We start from the raw sequence: 21,016 nt of genomic DNA, 5'->3' as shown, positions 1-21,016 counted from the left end.
TAGTGCGCGTAATTTACCTTAATGTTAGAAATCCTCCTTCAATTCCTACTATTAAATACCCAGGAAATAAATCAGTACTCCTGCACAAAGGTATGTCACTAAAACATGTTTTAATTCATTGAACTATCATTACTACGTTTATAATTAGACCCGGCATAGAGAACCAGTATTTTGCGCCATGAGTCTTTGGTTTGACAACAAACAATAAAAGCGGAGCTTGCGAAACTCGCGACCTAAACGCGCAAGCGCCATGAATTTCATGGCGTATATGACGTTTTGGTCGCGCGGGACAGGTTGCGATTGCGACAATTTTATTGTTTGGTATGGCTTCTCTATAGTAATAATAACTCAGTGTTTTAAGTATACAGCAAATGATGCCAAAGCCAAATTCATGCAGACATATCCGTAAAAGCTTAATGGATCGTTCAAAAACGAGTTTATAATAAAACGTCGGCCACTCATAGTGATGTACCGATTCCAATATTTCCGCGTGTTCAAATGAAATATTGTTGAAATATGTGTGTTCCCAATAAAAAAAATCACAATGAATGAATGAATGAATGAATAAATTAATATTTTTATTTCATGTAACACGTGGACATATATTTTTATTAGTAGGACTTACAAACTAAGGGGTTAGTAGGTAGGGGGGGGGTAGGTATGTAGTTACAATCGTGGGCTGAATCGTTGTAGTAATTTTCGTAAAAGTGTTACTAACATAGTTTTTAAGTTGTATTATAACTAACAAAGTTATAATGAAAAATACATACATCATGATGTAAACCACATGTCTCTCCAACAGTTTGTTTCTGCGATAAAAAAAAATCATAATAATAAAGTAAAAACTAAAGAAATTTAAGTAAAATTGTTTAAAAATGTTAATGGTAAATATACGTGCCTACTAATATAATTATCTCTGTAATGTATAGCACAAAATATATTGGTGTTGTAGTAATCTAATAAATTAAGTCTTGTCTGAGCAATCATAAATAATATTGGACATAAGTGGAAACTGTTTTGGCTGTTAATTGTCTAAATTAATTATTTTATTGTACTACTTTGCCTGTTTGTTTTCCAAGTTTAAATAAATAAATAATATAAATAAACAATTTATGACACACGATCAAACGATAAACGTTAACTTAATTTATATTTATACTACTGATGTGCTGTCGAAAAGTTGGATAAATTTGGGAAAATTCTCATATTTGTGTATGGGAATCGAATTTTTGCGTTTCCAAAATGAATGTTTCCTTAATTTCTTATGAAATATTCCTGAAACTTCCGAGTATTTTTCTAACTTCTTTGAAACTTTCCGCAACTAGTTTAAAGTAGTGCTCGAGATCTCACTGAGATGTATCATATTCTTAGTCTAACATATAGCCACGTATTTATAGGGCTATCGAACCACGTATTAACACGATACATAGTTGCCGATATTTGCTAATAACTTCCAAACGTTTCCAACAGTACATCACTTTAGCTATTGGCGTCACTCGTTTTGGAACGCTTCCTTGGCGAGCGTTCAAAATTCGAACGTTAATGCTCAGGACGCAGGATGCGACAATCAGAGCGTGTGAAGCGGGCTTAATCGAATTTAAATTATCTGTGGTTTAATCCGATATTCTGTGGTGAATACCGAATAATCCGTTCCGGGTAGGTGAACGTTCACACATACATTATTAAGTATTTATCACTTACGTGTTTGACCGATAATTCATATAGATGAAAGCTTTATTTCATTAGCGGCTGTCAAATCTAACAAAGATTAATATAGGGAGCGTGCATGAACTATAGGAGGCAGCATAAGAGCCGTCAGATTTTTGGTGCGAGGCGTAAATATGATGTTTATTGTTCCGATGTAGTCCACAAGATGGCAGAACCTACTATGCACAAGAAACCACGTGACGTGTAAATGTACATGTTTATTGTTCCGATGTAGCCCACAAGATGGCAGAACCTACTATGCACAAGAAAACACGTGACGTGTAAATGTACATGTTTATTGTTCCGATGTAGCCCACAAGATGGCAGAACCTACTATGCACAAGAAAACACGTAACGTGTAAATGTACATGTTTATGGCTCCGATTCAGGCCACAAGATGGCAGACCCGTCAACGCGCGCGGTCCCTATTAGTTGATTCAGATCCATTGTTTTGACAGTTGTGTTAGCCAGCAAGAGGCAACATTTTCTATTACTTACTTTGATTCTATTAATAAAGTTGGTAGTATGTAGAAACATACATATATGATTCATGATTAAGTTCTATACTTAAGTTTATTCAACAATTATAAAATAGTTGAATCTTTTGCATACAGTTAAAAACCAGGGATAGACTACGCGACAAATATCCCATGACACGTGTCGCTAGCGACGTCAGGTGATGTGGTGAGACGTTAACGGACTTCGCTCGAATTATTGGGCAAGATACGCGCCTTACATACGATGTCGCCAGACAGACACATCACCCGACGTCGCTGGCGACACGTGTCGTGAGACATTTCTGTCTGTCTATCCCTGGCTTAATTAGACATGAACATTAGTGATAAGTTTGAGCAATAACAAGAACCATTTCAATCATAACATAATGTAAATTTAATCTGATTGTCAGCGCGTCTCCCTCGAACTAATATGAATCTAAACGGCCCGATTTGAAGAATGAGATACGATAACGATAAGTTCTGGTTTAGATTAGTTCACTTTGAAATTAGAAATATCGTAGACAGATCTTATTGAGATCACAGCGGAATCGAAAGAAATGTCACTTTTGACATATCGTTTAGTTAAAGATCTTTCCAAGATTTTAAACGTGTCTTAATCATTCTTCGAATCGGGCCGTAATGTTCCACCAAAACTTCAGTCTCACGCGCGAGTTTACCTTCAACGTCTAACCCATTGTTACCGATTTGAAACTACTAAATATATCTGGCCCCTGTTTCACTATGGTGACAATTATCACGTGACGGTGACAATCAACATACAGTACTGGTCAGTAGCTTATGGTGGTGGTACAAATAAAAATAGTGACCGATAAACAGTATCGACCCAGAAATGCACAGACAGACAATGTTAGGACTGTGCTATTTCTCACCGCAGTGAAAAAGGCCCCTGGCTAACCATTTTCTACGCAAAAAAGTGACAATAAAAAAAATTGTGCTGCTTTGCTTCTAAAGCGTTGGCTGAAGAATGTAAAAAAAAGTTTGTAAACTCATAACGGGTCACTAATATACAAAAACTCAGACAAGTAAAAAAAGTATTTTACAATAATAATTTCATAACTGGGTTAAAAGAGTTGAGCGTGTATGTGGATTGTATAACCTCCAGGATACAGGGCGGAAATCGGAGAGTGTAACAGTGGCTTAATCGAATTTAAATTATCCCGTGCATTAATGTGATTCACGAGCGTGTAGCTGATTGTGTTTGCTGAATGTTTAAGCTTAAAGTGAAAACGGCCCATTCCTCATGCCCACATAAATGTTTGGCTTAAAATGCTCGCATCCGGGCCAGAATTATTATAAAAGAACATGCTCAAACCGAGCATGTGTTTTTTATTTATGTATATCATTATGAGAAAAAAACTGTACATCTTGACTAATGTAAATATAACGTATGATATTATGATGAAGAATAATTTTGGACCTATTTGTACAAAATAGTCAGTAATTATAGAACATTTTTTTAGAAGTAGTTTATAGTACCATAAATGCAAAATCAATGACAACATTTCGTTTTTTTTTTTAAATCGAGTCTTATTAATTAACTAAAGAAGTAACTATTTGTGGTTTTCGTAAAATGAAGTTAAATCTTACAGATACAATATCTTTGGGATATCACTCTAAGCGTATTTCGCCCTAATAATGTTACTAATCAATGCAAGGGATCGAAATCGAGGTTGATCACAATATGCTTTATCGTGTGATTGAACTCTTTCAATCTCGTGTTCGCAGCCGTATTAGATCTCAGATTAATGGGACTACTCGCTTATTACTCATATATTAAAAAGAGGGGCATTTTAACATCCTATGGTGCTGTCGCCATCGAATACCCAAGATATTCAGAAATATCTGAACCTCTAATATCAAGATGTTAAAGTGTTCAATGTTCAGATATAGATTAAATCTTCTCGGGTCAGATATGTGTAGGGCTAGAGTCGGCGTAGCTTTATTTGACGTTCATAAGCGCATTGGAATATACACTATCTTGGAAAATATACTATCTTTATGTTTAAGATACATATTATTATAAGGAACACTCATCTGTTATTTATTTGTGATAAGAAATAAATGATAGATAATATTCACATTGACACATTGCAAATAGGTTGCATGGTTAAATATAGCCGAGGGGTTTCTGTAGCAAAATTTAAATCAGATGTATACTTTCTGAGATATTGAAGTAAAAAGATAAAACGCGCGCGATCGTCAAATCTACTGTCGCAAGTGCGGCGTGGCTCTGCATATCTTAAATCCGTTTCTAATTTCTTGGTTTTACGCCCCCTCTTAAGCTCTGTTGTTTGTTGTCTGCAGATAACATGATGTGGGCGTGGTTAGTGCTGGCGCTGTTGGCTGCTGCCACCGCTGATGAGGCACAGGATCCTGAAGGACTGATGGATGTCGCTGCAGGTAAGTTTTCCTTACAGATGAGTAAGTTGGGGAGATAGTCTGCAGATAACATGATGCGGGCGTGGTTAGTGTTAGCGCTGCTGGCGTCTGCCACCGCTGATGAGGCGCAGGGTCCTGAGGCACTGATGGATGCCGCTGCAGGTAAGTTTTCCTCGTGTTTTGGGCCTGTTTATCAGCAACAAGAACAGTAAATAGAACCGATCAACGAATTGAGAATCAACTTTCAGATTATACTACATTGTGCACTTATACTACACCCCTCGTGTAGGTGAAATTTCGGATACGAGGGTGGGACCCGAAAGACCTTATAGACCCGAGTTTACAATATTCTTACCCTCGGAGTTCCACACAATGTTTTTCATCACGCATGCGAAGAAAAAACTAAATTTGAAGCGAAATAATTCTTAAATACGGTGACAAACACTCGTCCTCCATTTTGTAATTTCTTGACTTCTTAGGCATCGAAGGCACGCGGCCCGAATCGAAGAATGAGATATGATAACGATAAGTTCTCGTTTAGATAAGTCCTTATTTAGATATCGTTTGTATGTCGTAGGTATAATTGACAGAAGTAGCTCGATTCGGGCAACCAATGTCAGTTTGACGTTAGATATATCGTAGATAGATCTTATTGGGATCACAACGGAATCGAAATAATAGTCAATGTTGACATGTCGTTTAGTTATCGATCTTTTAAAGATATTTCCAAGATCTTAAACATGTCTTATAATCATTCTTCGAATCGGGTCGACAGACATAATCGGCGTTCAACTACGATTGAAAATTTTGTTTAATATTTTTAAACGGCTGTTCAATTAAATAATTTTAATCATAAACAAAAATATTAAATTATAAACATGAGTATTTTAAAAGTACAACTCATTTATGTTTTTTGGTTTGTATGTGTACACTCTCTACTTAAAGGTCGTGCAACGTAGTAGATCGTGTTTTATTTTAGGTAAATTTTATGTTTATTTTATATAATATAACCTTATAAATCTTTAAACATGATCGGCGTTTAATAAAAATACATTTTAAATATTAATATCAAGGTAATAAAGCTAAAATTTAGACGACTGCGAATGCAATAAAGACGATACGATGAAATAATAACTACAAATAGAGTACCGACCGTTTTCCTCAATAAACTGGTTTATTACGCAATCCGGAGAAAATAAAATTACATCTATCTCGCTCACGTACGAGCATTTGTGGAGCATTAAAATGAAATAGTATTATCATGAACATCACGTCCGTTGATTGGTGTATTATGATGTCTCGTAACTCCCCGTAACTCGTAGCACGTATTGGTGCGTAGAGGTCTACACGTTTTCGTAGCACACCGTGCACCCATGCTACACAATGTATTGTACACGTATAGCAAATTTATTAGCTTAGCATCTCTGCGTACAAATACAGGGTGGGCAAATAAGAGTGATACACTTTGTTTTTAAATTTTAATTATATTAAGTGAACTTATAAATGTGTCATTAAAAATGTCCACTCCAAAATACAGTCGCATTCAATCATAAGATAAGATAAGGTATGTTATGATGACCTGTCTGCCCTAGTGGGTAGTGACCCTGCCTATGAAGCTGATGGTCCCGGGTTCAAATCCAGGTAAGGGCATTTGTTCGTGTGATGAGCATAGATATTTGTTCCTGAGTCATGGGTGTTTCTATGTATTTAAGTATTTATTAATATTTATATATTATATATATAATTGTCTAAGTACCCTCAACACAAGCCTTATTGAGCTTACTGTGGGACTTAGTCAATTTGTGTAATAATGTCCTATAATATTATTTATTATTTATTTTTTTTATTTTTTTTGGTCAAATAAAAACTTTATTACAAATTGACAAAAGTAACAGATTTTTTTTTTTATTTTTTTTTTAATTTTTTGTATTTATTTATATGTTTGTTGTTTTCATTTGTTTGGTGGATTTAAATATAATACTGCATCCACCTTGACTTTTTCTGTTTGGCCCTATGGTTGACTGACAGAGAATGCCATGAGGTATCAAGTCCGCCATTTGTACCTTTATTGATGTGCAATTAAGTTTAAAATAAATATACGTGTTAACAATGCTATTAATTAACCTTCCTCTGGAGGCGTCCATAAACTACGGAGACTCGTTACAGGTGGGCCGTGTGTCTGTTTGCCACCGACTTAGTATAAAAAAAAGTTTTTATGAAATAAAAACTATGCCATTCAGTTTCCTTAAATGTACTTAGCCATACCCCGAAATTAACGGAGTTAAAAAACAACGTGTATTATATGAATGTGGGTGTTTTTTAAACGCCCGTGCAGCGCCGGCCCGTGTCCGCTGCTCAAACAGCGATAAGCTGCAATTACGTGCCGTGTGTAGATTTACTCCAGTCAACGAGGCTTACGTAAATGGTCATATAGTTCATGCCAAGTTTCATTGACTGGACGTTAGAGAATATAACCGTTTCAGCTTGGGCAAAATTACATTAGTATTCTGGGATATTCTCCTCTGCAGGTCGCATTTCTCAATCGATTCTCTTGAAATTTTGTGTGCAGGGTTGGTATTGGTAGATAGAATTATTCGATTGGTTTGTTTTATTGAAAATGGTGGAAATTGACATAGTTTAAGTGCCAAGGAGCATTGGTAATTAAGAACATTGTGAGTTGTGAGTGGCTGAAGATCGTGCAGTCTGGAGGGCATACTTTGGAGTTCTAAATGTCCGAAGACCGTCTGGACGGCCTAGATACCGCTGGACAGACGCAGTGCAAAAAGATCTTAGCGTACTCGACGCCGTCGACTGGACAGAAACGGCTTTGGACAGAGAAGCATGGTGATCTTTGGTGTTGGAAGCCAAGATCCACTTCGGGTCGATGCGCCACACCAGTATGTAAGTGACTTCACTGTGATAAGAACTCAACGAAGTAATTTGTTTTTACATTTTCATGTTTATGAAGCCTATTGGAAGGTCTGCAGCTCACAGAGCCATTAGTATAATAAACGAGTAGGCATCTCGTTTTAAAATGAAAGCGTAACTTTAATTGTATGGAGGCGGCTTACTGGCGGCGGGTTCATGTGATTCTTAAGTTTTGATTTTTATAAACGATTTTCATAAGACTGATTTAAACTTTTACGATTTTTACAAGCTTTTATTTGGTTTCACCTGCCCATTGTCTGTCTGTCGGTCTGTACCTAATCAAAACTTGCAAGTTAAATTTGACCCACTTTCCGGTTTCCGTATGCAATATTATGGTACAATCGAGCTGATCTGATGATGGAGACAGGAGGTGACCATATAGGAACTCCGTGATAAAACAACGCAACCTAATTGTGTCTGGGGTTTTGAGAAGTGTCTAAATGAGTATTAGTTGCCAGTGGAAAGAAAAGTACAGTCAGCTATAAAAGCTTGTAGTAAAAATAAAATTTTTGTCTAAAACTTTTTTACTCATTATTATTTACAAATACGGAACGTTATTACATAAATTTAAGGTTTTAATTTACTTTCGACATTTCAAGAACGGCTTTGTCCCTGTGGTCTCGTTAATGGGGCAACGCCGTCTTCGAAACGTCGGAAATACATTTAACCCTTTAAAGGGCAAACTTCGATTTTAAGTGACAGAGTAACTTTTTTAGTAGTTTCTGATCATAACCGTTAAACCGTTAAAGCAGATACACGCAGATAGCTGCGATGCACTTGATATGATATCTTAAAATGTAAAAGCACGAGCTGAAAAATTGCATGATTATGAATGAATTGATTAATAAAGTAGCCATGCAATGTTGGGTACATATGCGAGTGAAATATATCCCACTGACTGGAGTTAAACTGTGCAAAAGCGTTTTAATTGCTGTAAAAGGATTTATACTGGACGTAATCATGGATGCATTTGCATACGTTATTATGCAGCCGCAGAGGCTGCCACGTCATGACTTGCTTTTTTTAAGTGCCTTGGTTTTCTTTTATTTTTTAGTTTGGCTAGCTGAAAAGCCGCGTATCCACTAGAGGCAGCCTCGGGTCGAGCGGCTGCCTCGCTCCAAGGCCGTGCAAGTGGAAACGCTGCCTCAACCTGAGGCACGCCGCAACACGAGGCAAATTCGTCACCGCGAGCCGATCCATATATTGCCGTTTTTTGCCGTGCTCAGAGGAGCCGTGCGCGTCAAGCATTTGACGGCGACGAGCTCTCACTCTGCGGAATAGCGGATCAAGATACGTAACATTGGTCGAGCCTATGCCTCAGAGCGAGCAGGCTCAAACTGAGGCTGTTTGCTTCAAGTCCAGGTTGCTCCGCCTGAGGCTGCTCTAATGGATACGCAGCTAAATACGTGCCGTAAAACTTAATTTTTAGATAAATATTACTTGCAGATCTATCTTGTCAAAAGTTGCGCAGTTTTACTTTTATACATCAAGCGCGTCTTCAAATACAGGATGATCAGCGGCAGATTTCCTATTACAAAAATTGATAAAAAAAACTAAAACATGTCAACCGAAACTATTCTTTTTTATGAAAAGAAACGTTGCTACAGTAGAAAGTGCTAGTAGTTTAGTGTGGTAGTTTGGTTAGTTATTTGCCATTTTCAAAATTACCCCGTTTTCGAAGTTAATTTATCTATAACCTAAGCACTAGCACTATCTTTTATCGCTTGACGTAAAAGTTAATTTTACACCTCTGACGAGTTCCATCGTAAACGGGCTGTAAAATCTCGTCAGATAACAAGGAGTGGCGAAGTGCAGTATTTTCTAAAATATATTAGCGAAAGCATTTCGTTTTATCATTTTGTGTAAAGTACTATGGCTTTTTCTTTAAGAAATCAATTAATCTAGCTGTATAAAGTTAGCTAAGGCAAGTGAACCAAAACGGAAACCTAACAAATGAAAAGTACAAGACAAAATTAATACTTCAATATTCTTCAACTGCAGAAAACTGGACTAGCATGTTTGAGGTTCTCTAAATTTCCCCTAAGTTTAAGGCCTGAGTTGACGCTCGAAGCGGAGCGTTCGGCGGGGCGTGTAGCGTGTAGCGTGCACTAAGGCCGCTCCTAAATGTTTGCTTTTGTTTAACATGCACGTCGCACCCCCCGCCCGCTGCACGCCCAACTCGAGTGACCACTCAGGCCTTACACTAAAGGTCTATTGCTCTGGCCCGCTAAAGAACTCGATTCTCGAGTATCATCATGGCCCGTCTCATTTGTTTTGAGATAGAGATTAAAAACGAACGTGACAAACTCAAAACTCGGCTAAAAACGATTGAGACAAATGTGCCCAGAACAAAACTTGTCAAATTTATGTTTCGGAAAAAAGTAAATTGAGGTAAAAAACGAGAATGACGAATGAGACTAAGGAAGACCATGACGAAAAACCAATGAGATACGTTAAGAAATAGAAATTACAAAATATGACCAAAAAAGATTATGGCAAAAAGCCAACAAGACGAGTAAAGAATGAGTGGCGAATAAAAAGGATACAAAATAAGAAATAATCGTAAAATGAATGAGACGAGCGCTGATGATACCGATTCTCGCGTTCACAAGCTCTCGGACAGATATCTCAAATAGCGAAGCGCAGTTCCTTTATGACGCCATGTTGACGCTGCACCCGACGTTGTAAGATAAGCCGTTATGTGCAAGGTGGCGTACACTGAGCATGGGCAATAGAATCGATTTGAGGATCATAAAAAATCTGCGTGTTTATTGACCTGATATTGTTTTCACTTCTCGCATGCACTGACTTTTAACCTGCTGTAGGGTATGTAAGATAAGATTTTTAAGTTTCAAATGCTGATCTTGCTACACATAAAGTTCGGCATTTAATTGAGACACGAAAATAGTTTTACCTTTAACATTTTTCATGCGACCTCGAAATCCAATAGAGATAGAAAAACCTTTAGTAAAGTCCTGAACACAATATACGATTTTCACTATTTGTAGCTTTGCTGACTGAACAAAGTTTTACATAAATACACACAAAACCTATTTTTTATGCGAACTGGAATTGAAAAGCATTTTATTTTGTTAACAAAAGAGCCCGCCGTTAGCGCTTTAGTATTCATCAAGTGTTTAATCCTTTGGTTCTTACATATTGTTATGATTTAAACGATTTTGTATATACGATGTTATACATTTTTCATCGAAAAGCAACCAAACAAGTGTTTATTAAAGGGATCGCACATATTTTATATATTATTTCGTGTTAAATTTTAAAATGTAGTATACTTACGCACAGCTTCTTCATTTATAGGATGTACTTACCCAAAACTTCCTGTTTATTCGGCGGCGAAATGGTTGTCGCCATCAATACCAATATAAAAGTACAATGGAGCGTGGATCGATCACCGACGACTACTCACTGTGACAACCTGATGTGTGAAAACTGTGGTTATTCGTTTTTACACGAATGAAAAACTACCTACGTAAAACATCGAATATGTAACAAAAATGCGCAGGACATCTGCCGTGTGAACCCAGCCTTACCTATATAATGTTTACATTCATGAACATTATATAGGCAAGTATCAAATTAACTGTGCAGAAGTTGAAGTTCAAATAAAAAAAAATGACATGCTGTAAGTTGTTAGTTGTTAGGATCAATTATTTTTGTATTTATTTCTTTATTCATTTATCATTCATTTATTTATTTATTCACTAAACCCTGAACAGTGCATTGAAAAGTGCGTCAGGAAGTGCGGCTTAAGGCCCTGCATCGAAAAATAACGGGATCTTTGAAGCGTGGCAGTGGCTAGCCCCGGAAACAAACAGACGTGATTTTCGGATATATGTATCTTGACTATATGATAAGAGGTATGATACTAGTCGAAACAAAAAGGCTTAAAATTTTCTCGATAGAATATAAATCCAAAGTTACATCTACATTTTTAGTGTTTACCTCAGTGCAACTAGAAAACACATCTTCATCCAGCATAATCCACTTTAAAGTAAAGGTTTTCATCTCGTCTTAAACATCATTCAACTAAATATTAACTTATTATCTTATACAAACGGATTTATTCTCGATTTTGATTTTATGAATTCAACAGAAAACGCCCATTTTACGCAGTTCGGCTTCTCTTTCTGTCATGCGTCAAAGTCATAAATGCGTCCTTTATGCCAGTAATGTTAGATGGCCGTGGTGCCTCAAAGAGGTAAGACCTATGTCAAATCGCGCAGCGCTCCAAATTACGTAAAATCGACATATCCAATAAACGTTGAGTCGTAGCTCTATTAACTAGTAACGGAATCCGAGGTCTACTACGAATGGAGCTATCTTTACAGGTTTATACGTTACGCATGTGTGCGTGTTTGCTTAGCTACGTCAAAGTCTAATACTCTTTGAACAATTACAACGGGTAAGGAAATTTCGACAGCTTCTGTAATGTATCGGTAGCTGTGTGGTCGTGTAGACACCAAAGAAAAAATGCGAGTCATCTATAGACCCATCGAATCTAATCGTAACTTTTTGTTTTATTTTTTTGTTCCTATATAATATCTATATTGCTTATTTTCTATTTTATTGTAAAAGTAAATCTTGTCTGTCTTATACAGAAATCAAGTTATTCTTTTAAATATGTGTATTAAAAGCATATTTTAATGACACGAATAATTTTATTTTATTCATACCAATTTTTGTATAGCCTAGGTAATCTTTATGTAAAACAAATATACTTATTATATAAAAAAAAAACTAAAAAATTCAACACGTTTATTAGAAAAAAAAACTCGTTTGCACGGGCCGGGGTTTGAACCAGCGACCTCTGATTTGTAATCCGCATGCCTTAAGAACAATTCACATAATTTATTTAACAGGATACTGTCAAAACGTCAATGACTAATATGACTTTTCAGCAAAGAGTAAAGTAAGTATGCTTTTCAGTTTGATTTTACTTGACAAGGAGCAATAAGAAAAACGTACCGAATCGTCCCTTTCTTAAAATTGCCGTTCAAAGAGAGAGATGGGCATTGTGATAAGAGAGGTATGGGCATTGTGAATTTCATCTCGCTTTGTGTGGTAGGGCACAGTTAGTGGATGTCATTCCAGATCTAGAGCAGAGCCCAACTGGGGAAGTATTGTGTTCCTGCCGGTGAGTAAGGTTGCCAGAGCTCAACGAGGGGGGGGGGGGGGAGTTTAGGGTCGGCAACGCGCATGTAACTCTTCAGCTCGTGTGTGGTGCTATCTATTTTTTTTTATATGGGTACGCTGACAGCTGTCGTTTCAATACGATTTTGCGAGATTTGGCCTTTTTCAGGTTAAAAATTATATAGAGATAACACCTGTCGCCCTACCCATCGAGTTTGAAAAATACTATAATGTTAACATATACAGGATGGTTTTTGATAATGTACATCTTAGAACTTAAACTGTTTTTAATTTCTTTTTTTTTTCAGATTTTAAAATTATACCGCTCTACTTTTATACCTTAATAATATATCTTAGTCTTGACAAAGACGATTAAAGTTTTATACTTAGCAAAATCGCTTACTAACAATGTCTTTACAAAATTGCTTTCCTGTAAGTTTAGGCAACTGCTATAGCCATTTAACAGCAGTATCAGTTCATTACACTTGGTTCGGTGCTTCAACCTCTTGTCTGTCTGATAATTAAAGTAGTTCCTAATAGAGCGCGTTGTGCAATTATGGATATCCCGATCAAACTTTTCATTTTAGAGGAACGCGATTCTGTGTTGATAATGTTAGTCTATACTTTATTTGTCCATGCTCTTGAAACCATTAGCCAACCAATTAGCTTATGGCGGGCATTGAAGGGTCGTTCTTTGAAATCAGATTATTAAATATAATTTCAATATAAGCCCATCAATCGAATAGGCATACATTTTGGTCAATTTATTACCTATCAGGCGAATAATAAAATCGATAAAAAGAATGTAAAAGCGACGAGGGAATGAAAAAAACCGATAAGGGAATGACAAGGAATGACATAATGACAATGAATTTCGGAACAATTCGTTCCAAAATAATACACTGAATCATAGAACACCCTTAGCAACTTAATGTTATTTTTAAGATCTATAGAACGAAGTACCACACGTTGATTTTAGTTGAAACCCCAGTCCAAAGGCATGGAATGAGAACCAGGGGAAAAGAAATAAGTATGTCTTTGATCAACTGTTATGATTACGATAATTTTTACTTAATCCATGAAAGTAAATAATCATTTACTTGACATATGATTTAACATTGTACATGCCCATGAAGAATACATTTTATATCAAAACACACGGGAATGAAAATCACAGTGAACCAAAGCCAGGGGAACGATATTATGAAATCGTTTATTTCAGGTGAAAGACCCATAATTACATCACAAACAATCGAAAATACAATACAAATTAACTTAAATTAAAAACAGTCAAAATAACAATTGTGTTACCTGTAAGAATAGCATATATTTTTAAGAAAATAAGTAAACTAAATATCAATATACTTAGTAATTTACCTCTAGTTTTATGTCAACCTAATATCCTAAGAGCATTTATTAGAAACATATTAAGAAGTTCTAAATGTCACGGAACGTGTAGTGTGACTTCCTCGGATTTTATGATATTTTATTTTTCTTTGAAAGTGTTTTTGGGAGAATTTTATATCAAATGTTAACATTTACACCTATTCCACAATACGGTTTAAAAATTGTATGGATATATAACGACTTTATAACAATTTTAATAACATACATCTTGTGATCAGTTTTCGTGTCACCGGCGCGCGTGGTAATATAAACATGCAGTACTCGGTAGAAAGTTACCTTTACGTCTGGCAGCCGTTTTAACGCTTTTTTTTAGAACAGCAATACTGTGTTGTTGTCAGATTTGCAAATGGCTGAAGGGAGAAGTGTTACCGAATTTTTTTTATTTGTGTTAATTAAAAAAAAGGTCAACCTTAACGCGTCACCGCCGTGTTTGAGTTTTAAAAGTCAGTACTCATTTCACGTTATTGTTTGTAACATAAGATATACCTAATACATTCGAGATTGAGCTAATTATTTAATATTTGCAAAGTCAAAGGTAATTTTTAGGTAATACCGAACATGTTTCAAATTGTCACGACAGTGGCCTCAAAATTCTGTCCCCGCCACGGACTATTGAATCCACGTTCGTGTCATATAGACACGTGGTCGTGACATTCTCAATTCGTTTGATTAATTTAGAGGCATATTCACTCTTTAGAAATGGATTTTATTAGCTACGTTCATTTGTTATTATTGCCCAACTGCTCAAAGCAGAAAATTGGTTTCCGCGTGTATGTGGATGTATGATGTGTATCCGATTCTTTGTCACGCTCTACAGCGCTAGTATGACGAATTTCAACGTATGAGCTGTCATTCGATGTGTCGTAGTCATGGGAGTAACTTAGGCTATATTAAAAATATTGTATAATTCAAAATAGTGGAGTTGGCCGCCAAAATGCCGAAACGTCACGACTGAGGGACACTTTGTGACAACCGTGATTATGTACTCATTTTATTTACCTTTCCTGAGGGTATTAAGCTTGACCATATGCATCAAAAAATGCTTTTTATACGTAACAATATGTGAAAAATAAAAATCTTTTATGAAAAAATATTTTTCTGGACACAATTTAAGAATCACCCTGATTGTTTGAGTAATTGTTTAAAAGTTATTAGTTGAATATTATTTATTTATTTATTTATTTAAACTTTATTGCACACATAAAGAAAAATGTACAAATGGCGAACTTAATGCCAAAAGGCATTCTCTACCAGTCAACCATTGGGTCAAACAGAGACATTTGTGTATGTTGGTGCAGGAAAAAATAATAACAAATAATAAGGAAAAAATTAAACGTGAAGTCAAATAATATTAAAAATATATAAATAGTTAAATACTACTACTTATATAACGTATAAAAGATAGACTATTACATATTTCAGCGTAATAAAAATACTTACTTCACTTTTTTTGGTAGTTTTCGTTGTTACCATATTACTTACTTTTTTCTTTTTTATATGTAGGTAGTTACCACTGACAACTGTGATTCACTATCATCCGTAAAATTGGTCGTCGGAAAACGGCACCCTGTATTTCCTGCCTCAACAATATATTACTAAATAAAATATGATAACTAACAATGTAAGATTACATTGTAAGTTATCACATCGAATTTAAAAAGATAGGTAGTGTTATACTTACAATTAACTGTACTATTAACATCTTCCAAAAATCAACAATAAAAATTGGCTATATTGTAGTCTCAGATTTATTACAATTTACAATAATATATTTTTTTATTTTCTAGTAGGAAGTAATAACGCCATCTTTTTTATTTTCTAAGAATTAAGTTTCTGACCGACCGCGTATAATCGTAGTTAACTTTTTTAACGCTAGATGGAGCTTTCACCTTCACGTGCGCCGCGGACTCCGCGGAGCGCTTCCAATGTGTGCGTGCTAGCGGGGAGTGAGGAAGCTAGCGGGCGTGGCTTACGAACCGGTATTCACGGCTTTAGTAGGCCCTTAACGGCGGCTTATGCAAATCCAATCATTACAAACGCGTTGAAAACACTGGCGATTCGTACAAGGCAATATCGCTCACTCCGATTGGCGCATGCGAAATGAAGCGCAAGTCGTATGTATGAAAGATGCGCGCCAATCCCCAAGTTGATTGTCAAGGTCGCATTCAAATCCAGCATTTATTGAAACCGTAAATAAATGTTAAAATAAGAGTCGATTTCCTTACATAAGTGACTTGTCAAAGTTGTGACAGATTTCGAGGCCACATTCCACGTTACACTGGCGCTGAAGACCTTGATTCTCCCGCGCCCGCTCGACCATGAGAACCCCAGCTCGTACGGAGGTCGCCACGGCTTTCCGTATAATATGACACGGGAAACCAATTTGCATTTGACGTGTGGTTTGAGCGCAGAGAAACAATAACAAGGTAAAAATGGGGAGGTGGGATATGACTGAGTGAAATGGTCTTATGTAACTTTCAGTAGGAGTAGCAGAGAAAACGATATTATTGTTTGTCGCAGGCGCACGCATGACGCATGTGCGTCGTCACTCTCGCTTTGAGGGTTTGAGCTGGTTGTGCGGTTTTACAATCTTCATTGCACATTAAAAATAATGTTCATGTTCAAGCGGCGCTGTCGCTAGATCATAGATGCTGTTTAAATTATTTGTAAAGATGTCTAAGGCCTGATGACGATTGCACATAAGAAAACACACTGTGTAAAAGGGGAACTTAATGCCATAAGGAATTATTTACCGGTCAACCTTTAGGATAAGTAGTAGGCGGTGCAAAAACATGTAATAATTAACTTTACAATAAAATTCAGTAGTTGGAATTGGAAAACCTTTTTTTCTTCAATTTGGGTGTCAAGAAGAGCAAGTAGTGATCAATTGTTTTCTCACACAAATAACTTACCTAAGTGTGAATATAGTAATTGATACATCAGCTAATGGTTCGTTGACTGTACAATGTTCATTCTACACTTTACAGGTACGAAATATCATGCTAAATACATAATACCGGTCGCAACGAACAGCATTACCGTTGACAGCATAACCCCGCATATCTATCTAATATTGAGGGAAGTTTACGCAGCTCAATCGAATAATCCCTTGATCCTGCTCAGGGGGTGGAAACCCATACTTCCCGCTCTAGCGACATATTTCTGGGCGTTATCTTATTCATACCCATCGCGAGTACTTAAACCTTTGGGGTTTTATTTATTCAAAAGAGCCATGAGATCTTATTATTTTTGCTCTTTGATATTCTCTGTGAATTTTTAATCTTTGTAAAAAGTGCTTATTTGTTTGTAAGAAAGTACATCCGTATTTATCTTATTTTTGTAAGGGCCTGTTCCACAATATGTCCAAGTAAAGTCCTGAATAAGCTACTTGCCAATCTGACGAATACAGTCATCGTTGGCGTTTGAAAATCTTCAAATGAGCTTAACTGGTAAAAAAAAGTGCTAAGTTTTGCAGGAAGTTTTGTCTGGCGGTTAATTTTTTTTTTTTAGCTATCCAATACTTTACTTGGACATCGTAAAACAGGCCTTAAATGTAGTTAGCTTACAGGCCAAGACACCTTATGGTAACAATGATACACATCATGATGATGATGTTATGATGATGATATGGGAACAGCATTTGAAACATTGACTAAATTTTCAATGTACAAACCCTGCCTGTCTTTTTAATCTCATCTTTCTCGTCAAAATATTCGGTTTGTGTCAGTATAAATATTAAGCGCGTTAGGTACCAAATTATTTGATGTAATCCGTTACAAGCATATCGTTACGTTGAATCTATAACAGTTTCTCAAAAGATTTTTAAAGTAAAACCACTACTCGTCGAATTCTAGCGAATACAAAATTTTCTACTTTACCAGTGCAGGCCAAAACGAGGGTAAAAGTTGTAAGTATATTTGGGTCCATTAGCAGTTTAATCCCCCATTAAATATTTAACTAGAAAGTTTTAATGGACTTACACCACCGAACCATAAACAAATATGAGCGAGATATTAAAGTACTTGTATATTTTATACAATGTGTATTTTTTATATAACCGTAAACTTAAGCAAGACGTAGGTTTTAGTATTTTGAAATAATTCTGTAATTTTTTTTAATGTAGTCTTAACTACTAAAGTATAATGAATTTTTGATGTTTTTTCGAGCGGCAATGTATTTCGAACATCATGATTACTGTGACAATTGTGACGTCGCGTCATTAAATGTGACGTTTTGAGTTAAGAAAAAGTAGTGATACATTGCTTGCTGAATTATTGTATATGAACAAAAAAAAGTCGTATTTTCTTTAAAAAACCTATGAAAGTGTGTTCATTAAAGCCTACCTACCCTTTTATTATGCGGTTGTATCAAAAATACATATTGTATAAAATATACAAGTATTTTAATATCTCGCTCATATTTGTTTATGGTTCAGTTAAATCAGCAATATAACTTAATACTAATCATTTAGTACCTATTTTAAATTAGCTTCCAAACATCATATTATACCATAACATGGCTGTGATATACGGACAGAAAGACGGACATGAAGAAATTATAAGGATTAAATTTTGGCTACTCAAATAATTTTGTATTTAACACATTCATCATAAGATTTATTCGCACCTTTGCTAGCCTAATGTCGCAATAAATTACTATCAACATAATTTTCCTCTACTTTGCGAAAAATGCCATCCGCTTCGTGTATTCGATGGCACATGTAATCTTCCATTCGGCTCTCGGTCTTTTAGGTATACGTATAGGCAGGGGCCTGTGTAGCGCGATAAGAGAGAGGGTCGGCAGTCACGCTGAAAATGGAACATATATTGAGCCCTCGTCTGTGCCTGATTATCTATGACATGTTCACGAGTGACGCACTATTACCCAAAGTTTTGGCCAAAATATTAGTGGCCTAATACAGAACGTAACATACCAATGAACATTAAATAAAAAAAAAAAAAAATTCCAAGTAGGAATATTACAACGCGCTTATGCACGTCAAATAAAGCTACGCCGGCTCTAACCCTACACCTCTGACCCGAGAAGATTTAAATCCCTCCCAAATTGTAGGAGGGTATCCTAGAGAAACTCGGCGGGACGTCTTTTCAAAACATTAGATCTTATAACTAACATGAATTAAATAAAAAATACATTTTAAATTAATATGGAATTTAAAAAAAAAAAACACAAAATAACCTACAGTAGGGACTTTCTTATAGAAATTTGATGCACTATGTTAACGTCACCAATCATGGAACATTTAAGAGAAAATTTGAAGTATTTTTGATATTTCACCGACATCTGTAAAATTTCTACCGCTTTATGCTTTAAAAGTTGGGTGTTCAATTCGTCCTTTATTATTTCTATGTATTTAGTGAAAGCTACTGCTATTGGTTTCAATATAATTAACCAATTAAAACAATGGTTTTTTGCTCCAGTCATGGGATGTATGGTGCCATTAAATTACAAACTAACAAATATCAATGAAAAATTAAACTTAAGCAGCTGTTTGGCTCTTGTTTATGGTAAAATGTTGCCAGCGATTAAAAACTAATGGTAAATACTTGTTTTACAGGATTTATCTATACCACATCTCATTACTGGTGCCTGTTCCATCATAGGGGTGTTTGCTATAGATTGCTAATGCAGGACGTTATCATTGCCAAACATCGCTAACCATGATATAATCGCTTATTTTATAGTATGCTCGTGAAATGAGTTTTTGCTTAACAACAGTTTTAAATTTAGAATCTATAAGCTTGTACAAAAATAATATCAAACAAACGTTTCCTTGAGCTTACGAATTGTTTATTGCACTACTAGAACTCATTTCTAGCTTCCGTCGCGCTGTTCTTGTAGTTGACAACTAATTTCAGCGTTGTTACGGAAGCGCCGCAGACATCTTAAACTTTCTTATAATCTTATCTTATCTTAACTTTTTCTTCTTTGTACTTTGAGTAATAAAATTTATACTGGGTCCACGCGGATGCTGCAATGTTATTTATTTTTAAAACTTATTCAAAGTAGGTAAAGCGTAAGTGAGATGAATGCTACTTCTGTGAAGTCATAACCATAACTCTGTGGTTTTTAATTAAGATTTTGACGTCTTCAAAGGTCACCATTAATTGGAATACATTGCGGCGTTTGATCGATTGTTGGAACTCGTTGGTTCCACTTAGAAAGCAATTACCTAAAATTGCATGCCATTTGTTGCAAGATGTGTATTAGAAGCCCTATGTTACATTTTTGTTGTAAAAGGAAGTGAAATTTGAGAAGTTAACACACCATCGTCCATGCGCTCTCGCGGCATTTTGCCACGGCGTACTTGATCCGATCCGCTCGGGAACTTATTCACAAAACAATAAAATAGTTCCACGGATTACACTGACGTATTTTTAGTCAGTCGCGCGACATGTTTCGGAGAGCTTAGGTCTCCTATCTCAAGCACTTACAGTAAGAGCAGCGTTTACGACGGCCGTGAATCGCCTACTGCTCCGCGCCGTAAAATTGGTAAAGGTACTATTTTTTTACTAAAGCGACTGCCATCTAATCACCCAACCAAGTGGGGAAACAGGGCTCGTTCCTTTAAGAATAACTTTCTTATAAGTTAAGCGCGGACATTGGCATGTCCTGGCGCGGACCTGGCGGTCCGGACGGAGTTGTTAGGACGACTTAGATACTTTCATCAGTACCTGGCCAGAAAAATCACAACAATGGGAGCTGTGGAGATTACGGGGAGCGGCCTTCACCCAGTAGGGCTAAGATGGTTGGCTCTTTAGCATTTGTCACCATGCCTGTCACGTTCTAACAAGTATGTAAGCGCAAAAGTGACGGGCATAGTGATAAGTGATAAAAATGGAACCATGCTGCCAACGCAGCAGTGGGACACTAGGGCTAACTGATAAAATAATAATTAAAAATCAATG

The 21,016-nt window shown here is 36.2% G+C and overlaps 1 protein-coding gene across 1 annotated transcript in view; it reads left to right on the top strand.

Moving 5' to 3' along the window:
- Positions 1-21,016, top strand: part of LOC133522400 (thrombospondin type-1 domain-containing protein 7A-like) — a 202,223-nt gene that overhangs the window by 48,156 nt on the left and 133,051 nt on the right. The window contains exon 2 of the mRNA XM_061857728.1: positions 4,530-4,625. Coding sequence (XP_061713712.1) covers positions 4,535-4,625 — 91 coding nt within the window. The 5' untranslated portion in view covers positions 4,530-4,534. The remainder of the gene's footprint in view (positions 1-4,529; positions 4,626-21,016) is intronic.

Source organism: Cydia pomonella, chromosome 10, assembly GCF_033807575.1.
Source record: "Cydia pomonella isolate Wapato2018A chromosome 10, ilCydPomo1, whole genome shotgun sequence".
In the NCBI taxonomy this organism is placed as follows: domain Eukaryota; kingdom Metazoa; phylum Arthropoda; class Insecta; order Lepidoptera; family Tortricidae; genus Cydia; species Cydia pomonella.
This window is presented reverse-complemented; position numbering and strand designations above follow the sequence as displayed.